Source organism: Mesoplodon bidens (genome assembly GCF_964165515.1).
Source record: "Mesoplodon bidens genome assembly, chromosome: 14".
In the NCBI taxonomy this organism is placed as follows: domain Eukaryota; kingdom Metazoa; phylum Chordata; class Mammalia; order Artiodactyla; family Ziphiidae; genus Mesoplodon; species Mesoplodon bidens.
Window position 1 is genome coordinate 30,104,062 of NC_138170.1, and position 9,263 is coordinate 30,113,324.

A 9,263-nucleotide genomic window follows, 5' to 3' on the forward strand; every position below is an offset into this window, starting at 1 on the left:
CTGGGAAGATCCCACATGCCGCGGAGCAGCTAAGCCCGTGCACCACAACTACTGAGCCTGCGCTCTAGAGCCCACGAGCCACGACTACTGAAGCCTGCGCGTCTAGAGCCCATGCTCTACAACAAGAGAAGCCACCACAATAAGAAGCCCGCGCACTGCAACAGAGAGTAGCCCCAGCTCGCCGCAACTGGAGATAGCCCAAGTGCAGCAACAAAAACCCAGTGCAGCCAAAAAAAAAAAAGTTCACAGTACATGGGAGTATAAGGATTAGTAAAAGAGAGCAGCATAAACATTCTGATCTCTTTGGATAGGGGCAAGAAATACATACCCATAGGAGCCTGGAAACACATATACCAAAATATTAATATTCTGGTGGTAGATTATTGGCTGATTTTTGGCTTTTCCCCCCTACTTTCTGATTGCTCCCAAGTTTTTTTTTTTTTAGTTTTTAAAATAATAAGCATGTATTGCTTTTCTATTGGGGAAAAATGGTATTTGGGGGGCAAAAAACACAGAAGATACAAAAATCCAGTTATACTTTTTCATTCTTCTAATTTTTAAACTATAAAGAATCATGATATCTAAATCTATGTATGAAAAAAGAAAACGTGTAGGGAGATTCTTTTACCTAGTAATAAAAGTATCAAATACAAAAGGGTAAAAATATTGTTTTATTTGAGAAACTTACTTGCAAATTACTCTTATGTGTTTTAAAAAGTCATAAAGAGCATCCAAGAAGAAGACATATACAGTTTCCATAGGAATAAGGACAAAAAAATGGGGTTGATGATTGCCCCAAATGAAATTTCCTAAAGGAAAAAAATGTAATATTTGACCTTTTTTTGAGGCAGGGTAAGTGAACTACACACATCATAAATAAAATTTTCTTACTTTACAAGGAGGAGGGACTGTGATCCCGTTTTGATGAATATTAAATACAAAATACAAAATCCACTGTTCTGATCAAGGTGAGGGGAAAAAATCATTCTTCAATATTTCAATTCTCATGCAATGAAATCCAAAGGTCTGTTGAATCCACCTTTTCGATTCATGTACTGCCTATGATAAGAAAATTTATTGTCATTAAAAACAATTCTGGATTTGTCTTACAAAAGAAGTAATCACTTGCTTCAGAAATTAAACCTATAAACCATTTTTAAAATGGCAAAGTCTAGGGAAAGAAGTATTCAAAGTTAAAATCCAAATAGAGGTACGGAAATATACTTCCAATATTATTTGGGAAGATTCTACAGACTTAAAAAAAATCAACTAAAAATCCATATTTATTTTAGGTAACACTAAACACCTAGCTAGTTTAATGAAATAGAGAAGAGTTTCAAAATACATACCCATCAAGCAAATCTGATTTCACACTGTACTAGTTCTCCCCATAAGACCTTAATTGAAGGTAATTTTACAATGGACTGTTGATGATTCTGGTACTTTAACTCACAGCAGTCTCAAATCACACTACTCATATTCTAAATTAATTGGAATATTAGTCTTTTATCAGTGATAAATGTAGAGAGAAAGGCAATGTTTGAAGATGTCATGACTTTTCCATTCATTCAGTGAGATTTCAAGTATGGATTGGTTTGTTCTGTGGTATTAATAAAATATACCTATATTTAACAGAAGGATATTTACAGTTGAAATCCTTATACAATCAAGTTAGGTAAATAATTCAGGAGGAATCTATTTTAAAACCTATAATTATAATGAAATTAAAGCCTAAAGACTTGAGACTATGTTATTTTGAAGAAAGAACTACTTAGAGCCCTAAAATATTTAAGCCAACTACCCTTCTTTATAAGTTACTAGTTCACATGTAAATGGGAAACTATTTTAACATACAAGAATATAAACAAGGCAGATTAAAACAAGGGACGATATGGAAACTATTAAAGTAAGGGACTGTTTGGAAAACTGCTACATTTCCTACAAACATCATTATCCCATAAAAAATTCTTTCCCAAGCATATAATTTATATTAGTTCAAACATAATAATGGCAGCTATGCATACCTATACTTCCTCTTCTGAGACACATTTATGGCATAGGCATTTACAGAGCCATCCACCTTTTTCCCCTGGAGAAAAGCAAGAAACAAAAACCAAAAAACAAAACACACACAAACAAACAAGCAAACAACACACCAGAGAAAGAACATATTATATGCCTTGATCAAAGAGCTGCATCCCACAGACCCTCTTAAATGGCAAGACTCATTTAAGCATGAGGTAGTCCAATGAGTTAAAGAATTTTCAGATCTTGATGATATCCCATGATCTCCCAAGCGTTATAACTCTCTGTTCACATTTTTTATAGTCACACATAAGCAAATAAACCAATATTCAACAAACACTCATGGTATATGTATTATGTGCAAGACATACAGGGAAATTGGGTAGCAGAGCCTCACCTTTTCTGGTCAAAGAATTCTTCAAAACCAAGTACAAGTTATGGATATTTTCTCCAGAAAAATCCATTTGCAAAAATTTAACTTATGACCTTAACTGATGGCATTCTCAAATCAGTCACCAATTCCTATCTAAATCCCATTTCTTACATAGGCCTTGAAGCTTTGATTTTTAAATCAAGAATCAGAATAACAGATGCTAATGTTGTATCACTTGTATCTCGGACTCTTTTTTTTTTTCTTCAGTAACTCCTTTATGGGTCTTTTGAGTCAACCTGTTCCACTTTCTGTTCCTCATGCCTGAATTGCCTTCCCAACCCCCATCCAATCTTCAACCATCTGGTTCTTACGCATCCTTCAAGGCCCAATTCAAATGATCCAGCTGCCAGGAAGCACCCTCTTCTCTAACTCCCACAGAATGTGCACTGTGCTTTCCTCACAATACCCTGCATTTTCTACTCTGCATGATCACGATGTATAACGTCATATACACGAGGTTCTTTCCCATCAGACTGCAAGCGCACATGGAGCTCGATGGGGGGATACGGCTGCGAGTGACCTTTGCAACTGTTGCATCCTAGGCTACTGCACTTGCAGGTACTCAGAAAATGACTGTTCAATGTATGAACACTGCCAGTTAACGCCACCGTGAGTGCATGTGCAGGAACACACACATAACCTCCCTCCCCTATTATTCCTCACGGGCGTGTACCCGGAGTACCTTTAGCATACTTATTAGATATCTGTGTTAGGCCGAAAAAAAGGATTCTCATCCACTGGCATGCACAGGTGAGGTATGTATATATTTGAAGTTGAGCTAAAACAAGTATATTTGGTCTTCCTTTGCTATTCCTGTTTTCACTGCATTTTGGGGGCCGGGGGAATACGGAGTAAATTACTTAAGGTGTATTATTTTAACCTCCCAAGAATAGGAGGTAGGCATGACTTGGAAAAAAAAAAGTAAATGATGTTAACCCTTTTACTAAGTTCAGTTACTAAAGGCTTTCTGATTTTTGAAAACTATTTGTAGAGTTGTATATTATTAGCCCTCTTCTCATTTACATGCTGGAATAGAAAATTATCCATTAATAAGCATAACCAAACTTTGAAACTTTCTAGAATGCTAAAAGGGAAGGGAAAATAAGTGACTACATTGGCATATGAAGAGGTTCCACCACAGATTAATGATGAAATAGCACAAGATACACATTACTGAAAAATACAAATGAGCTGAGAGACTTTGTAACTGATAGTCATGAAGCCAACTGCATACAAATTAAATTAACATCCTTATAGATGACATTAAAAAAACAACTGACATCATTTGTTCTTGTGGTACTCCATAATTTTTATGGGATCTATAAATTCTCACCTAATTTCTCCTTTATACACAAACATTTAAAAGACTATATTTAGGGGCTTCCCTGGTGGCGCAGTGATTGAGAGTCCGCCTGCCGATGCAGGGGACACGGGTTCGTGCCCCGGTCCGGGAGGATCCCACATGCCGCGGAGCGGCTGGGCCCGTGAGCCGTGGCCGCTGAGCTTGCACGTCCGGAGCCTGTGCTCCGCAACGGGAGAGGCCACAGCAGTGAGAGGCTCGCGTACCGCAAAAAAAAAAAAAAAAAAAAGACTATATTTAAAAGTAGTGGCTCCATCTTTACATTTGATTCTCAGGAATTTCAAACATAACATCCAGCAACAGTAAAACCAAAAGAGAAAAGAATTCTAATAGTGAAGGTCCTTCACTATTCTAAAAACTTATTATTTAGTTGTCTCATTTTGGAGATATTCTTATTCACCCAATATATGTATTAATAAACCAGTTCACTCATAAAATGCTCTTCTGGATAACAAATAAGGGTTTGGTATATTCAAGAAAAAAACCTGAGACATAAACTGCATTAAATTCTAAAATGGGGTTCACTTCACATAACCATTTGTGAGAACAAGAGCGCATTCTTAATTTTCTCACCTCAAAACAGTCATGCCTCTAGTACTCCTCTTAGGTCATACAGTGTCATTTAAAAAAATACATGGGAGCCCCACATAATCACATCAGTTAGAAAGAAACTCTTATAGCACCTGAGATTACCCCACTCCATTCACAACTCAATGGAACACAAGATTAGGGGAAGTGGATTATTTTTGACAACTCTCCTCAAAAATTCCAACTTCAGTTTGCAAAATTAAAAGGACTTAAAATTCTATAAAAGAAAGTTTTAAAAATATATTTTCTCTCTCTCCACACACACTCTCCCTGCCTATCCTTACTAGCTTCCCCTCTCTATCCTCCCTTCTCTCTTCATTCAATTTCCTCTCTCCCTCCATCTCCCCTTTGCCTACTTCCCTATCTCCCTATCTCTCTCCCACCTCCCTCTCTTCATCTCCCTCTCCACAATCCCTCCCGCTTTTGCCTCCCCTACTTCCTTATTCTCTCCAGGATTATGGTCAGGGCTTAGAGAGCATTCAAACTCCTGTCAACCCCTCTTCTGAGCTATGAGATATGCATGCAACTACGCAATGCCATCTTTATCTGGCAGCTGCACTTCGTTCTGTTTCACAGCACTTCCCCTTCCTATAATCCTTTCTTTGGTTAACCCTATCAGCCTGACACTTCAGAGTCATCACTGACTACTCACCTCCATCCCACCACCACTAACTCTGGTTCCTGAATGGTTCTCAATATTCCAGCCCCTCTTCTCAGTTCAGGCCTTCATCATCTTTCACTGCACGACGGCAGTTCTCTCAGCCTCCCATTTGTCCTCCATGAAGCCCCAGATCATCATTCTAAAACACGCATATAATCTGTTACTCCCTTGCTTAAAAACCACTGCTTCCTCTCATCACTTAAAGAATCAACTCTAAGTTCCTCAGCATGGCTAAAGATATCACAAGCCTTCTGCGATTTGCCTCCCACCTCTATTTCTAGCCTCATTCGTAGCCACCAGCCCACCAACAGGCTTTCACTAGTCACTGAATTTGAAATTCCCACAATACTCTATGCTCTTTAATGCCTACATGGCATTGTCATGAGCTTTTCCCTCTGTTTCAAATGATCTTCCTCCTCTTCGTCTGATCACCTCTACTGGCCCTTTAAGATCTAACTCAAATATCCCAGGCAAATACTCCCTGAATTCCAATGGCAGCTCACCACTTCCTTCTCTTTGCTTTCAAATCCCTTCACACAGATAGCCACTGTCTTCTAACAAAAAACTTGTATCAGTGGAAGAAATTATAAGTGATAGTAAAAGAATATGGAAAAAATAGGACAGATCAATTCAAATAAGAATACTTAACTGGCTACATGTTTTACTTACTTTTGTGGAGTCAAAGGAGGCAAATCCCATTAACTTCATCATTTCTATTTCTTCCTCTGTTTTGCCCTCCAAGTCTTCCTCTACAAAAATAAGTGACAAAATTTTAAACTCTATCATTCTATACATATAAAAAGAGAGGTGGCTTACCAGCAGAGAATACACTAAACAATTAGCTAAAGACTTGAGTTTAATGAAAGAAACTCCTCAATTTGGATAGCATATAACTCAAGGGGCGAGGAAGGATTGCACTCTCCATCCTCCATCTAAGAGACTGCTTAAAAGGACATGCTTGGGGGCTTCCCTGGTGGCACAGGGGACAGGAATCTGCCTGCCAATGCAGGGGACACAGGTTAGATCCCTGGTCTGGGAGGATCCCACATGACGCAGAGCAACTAAGCCCCTGCACCACAACTGCTGAGCCGGCGCTCTAGAGCCCGCGAGCCACAACTACTGAAGCCCACGTGCCTGGAGCCCGTGCTCTGCAACAAGAGAGTCCACCGCAATGAGAAGCCCATGCACTGCAATGAAGGGTGGCCCCCACACGGCAACAAAGACCCAATGCAGCCAAAAATAAATAAATAAATATTTAAAAAAGGACATGCTTGGAGCCTTTAGGAAGGACCACCTTTAATATCAGACAGAACACTAGTTTTGACGATACTTCCAAAATATAATATTCTCATGTTTTTAACTGTCCTTGTATCTAGAGCACCAGATAACCAGCAACTAAGGTACAATTAAAACAACATCTCAAAACTACATGCAATGAACACTATAAAAAACTTAATAGTTAAATGTTCAAAAATTATACTTTTATAATTTCATCATAACTGAAGTTATCTAAACATGGCTGTACTTTTCCTACAGTTATTTATCTAATAACATTACCAGTTATCTGACGTTCTTTGCTCTTTGTTTCTTTTGTTTCTTTCTTCTCCTCATCTCTTCTTTCTTTTAGTCGAGAAGGGGAAGGAGATGTGGATCTATGTCGTCTTGGGGACCTAAAATTTAATAAGATGTCAGAAACAGAGACATACCTGGTGACTTGTGTTGATGAGCACAGATATACATGAGTGCCTGCAAGGTAAAGGCTAAACAAAAGCCAGGCTCTAGAGCACCAGGAATTTGTTCCCCAAAGCAGAATGAGGAAGAAGGTTCTGCCTAGGCCCTGATTGTTAACAAAAAATTATTTATTGTTTAATCATCAGTTACACTCAGTATAGCTAGGGCAAAAAATCTTTCTGTAAGGCAGAAAAAAGCAACAAAACAAACAAACGTGTCTGATGCTTATTAAGAATCAGAGTCCAAAGACTTCCCTGGCGGCGCAGTGGTTAAGAATCCACCTGCCAATGCAGGGGACACGGGATCGATCCCTGGGCCAGGAAGATCCCACATGCCATGGAGCAACTAAGCCTGTGCACCACAACTACTGAGCCTGCGCTCTAAAGCCCGTGAGCCACAACTACTGACGCCTGCGTGCCTGGAGCCGGTGCTCCGCAACAAGAAAAGCCATCACAATAAGAAGCCTGCATGCAGCAACAAAGACCAAATGCGGCCAAAAATAAATAAATATATAAATTTATTTAAAAAAAAAAAAAAGAATCAGAGTCCACTTCTAAGATTCTTCCAAGATCTCACATTCTTTTTTTTTTTTACAACTTTATTGGAGTATAATTGCTTCACAATGGTGTGTTAGTTTCTGCTTTATAACAAAGTGAATCAGTTATACATATACACCAAGATCTCACATTCTTGATTATATACTTGAATAAATTATTATCACCAAAAGTTAATTAAAAAATAAGACAAAAATACAAAACACTTATTTCTTACTCTTGCTAAGCTAAGTGCTTTTCATGTATTATTTCTCATTTACTCCTCACAGCAACTCTACTATGTGGAATGTTATCAACCCCATTTTATCAATGGGAATGTTAGGTTTAGAATAAAGTGGGATAAAGTTCCCCTCATTTCATGAAATTATAAGTGCCTTTGTAAGTGATAATAACAGAGTCAAGCGCAGCGACTACAAAGCTGTGGTAAAACTTCTGGTTATTTTCTGCACTTACCTGGAACGTCTTCTGTGCGGGGATCGAGAGCGGCTTCTTCTCCGATCTCGCTCTCGTGACCGGGACCTTTCTCGGCGCCTGCGTTCTCTCTCTCGGGAGGTGGACCGGGACCGCCTACGCTCTAATATAAACACAAAATTGTAGAGCCGAAAATTACCTCCCACATCTACTGGATGCTGCGCCGACCAATAGTAATATAAAGCGCTCCATTTCTAGATGTCACATTAAAAAAATTAAAAAGACGCATGAAATTAATTTTAACAGTATAGATTTAACCCAATATATCCAAACTATTAGCATTTCAACATGTGCTCCTTATAAAAAAATAGACACTTTATTCTTTCTTTTTTCCGCATTAAATCAAGGAAATCCGGTGTGTATTCGACACTTAAACAGCAGTTCTCAATTCCGATTGAGAACATGTTAAGTGCTCAATAGCCCTTTGTGGCTCGAGGGCTCATTTAACTTTTAAGATCAACCCTGATTAGCTGAAGGTGATAAAAACTAACGATGGGGCAGAATCGAGGGACTACATGACATCTCCCAATCCAAGTCCTGGCTTCTCTACCTCTCACTACCCCCTTCATGGGCCAGAAAACATTACGAGGTGAGCTCCCTGCACGCAAACTCCTAACCATCGATTTCCCTACTATAAACTGGGAAGGAAACCCTGAGCATTTAAGAACCTGGCGGTATCACATGCTGCGTGTTACGCAGTGTGGCATCAATTCTCACTTCAGTTTTTAAAGGTAAGCAATATTACCCCCAATGTCTAATTACGGGAACTCGGACGCAGGAAGGCTGAATGACTTGCAATCGGTTACCCAGAAATTAAGGGAACCGTGGCCTGACTACACTCCCCAGTCACAAGGACAACAAAATTTACTGTATGAGGGTGACAAAGGGTCGGCGAAACCCCAACTTCGGAAAAAAACTGCCTTCAAATCCGAGGGCTGAAGCGTGTAGGGCCCAGGTCTTCGTTCCCCATCCACTCCCTCTCTTCTCCTCCTGAGAAAAGGTCCCCCCTCTCCGCGGCCCTTGGACTGGGAACAAAAGGGGGGACGGGTCTTCGACCGAGCCCCAGACCCTCAGAACTGCTTCTGGACTCACCCCTCCGCGGGGACCGGCTGCGGCTGCGACCCATTCGGAGTCCTCCCCAACCTCACACCGCCCCGGAAACGACTGTGCAACAACTTCCGGGAGGGCTGGGAACTGAGCTTTCCCTGCAGCCTGGGAAGCGTCGAAACGAGTCTCCAGGGTTCCGGCTTCTAAGGAAGGTGGGCTGTGCTGCTCTTGCGCAGAATCACACGGACCCGGCCCGATACCGCCTCTTCCGAGCCCGGAGTTTTCGTTGAGAGCAGTTATCCTGTCTGCTCTTTCAACCCCCGTTTCGAGGTGGCTTCCCCATCTTCTTTGTCCACGGTGGGCGTTAAAATGTGTTGCCTGATATAGAAATGT

The 9,263-nt window shown here is 40.2% G+C and overlaps 1 protein-coding gene across 1 annotated transcript; it reads right to left on the reverse strand.

Moving 5' to 3' along the window:
- Positions 1-652: 652 nt before the first annotated feature.
- On the reverse strand, positions 653-9,024 carry SNRNP27 (small nuclear ribonucleoprotein U4/U6.U5 subunit 27). Its single transcript, XM_081253783.1, has 6 exons — positions 8,916-9,024; positions 7,806-7,926; positions 6,625-6,737; positions 5,737-5,816; positions 2,025-2,089; positions 653-1,059 (listed from the first exon to the last, which is right to left on the reverse strand). The coding sequence occupies exons 1-6, from the start codon at positions 8,947-8,949 to the stop codon at positions 1,005-1,007; spliced, it is 468 nt and encodes a 155-aa protein (XP_081109909.1). The 5' UTR covers positions 8,950-9,024; the 3' UTR covers positions 653-1,004.
- Positions 9,025-9,263: the final 239 nt, after the last annotated feature.

Bases quoted from the DNA above. Each gene is read 5' to 3' on its own strand.
- SNRNP27 (XM_081253783.1), bottom strand. From the start codon at position 8,949: ATGGGTCGCAGCCGCAGCCGGTCCCCGCGGAGGG. The intron at 5,817-6,624 runs GTAATGTTATTA...TTATTTTTGTAG, and splicing joins CAAAGAACGTCAGATAACTG to AGGAAGACTTGGAGGGCAAA. The intron at 2,090-5,736 runs GTAAGTAAAACA...GCTTTTCTCCAG, and splicing joins CCTCCTTTGACTCCACAAAA to GGGAAAAAGGTGGATGGCTC.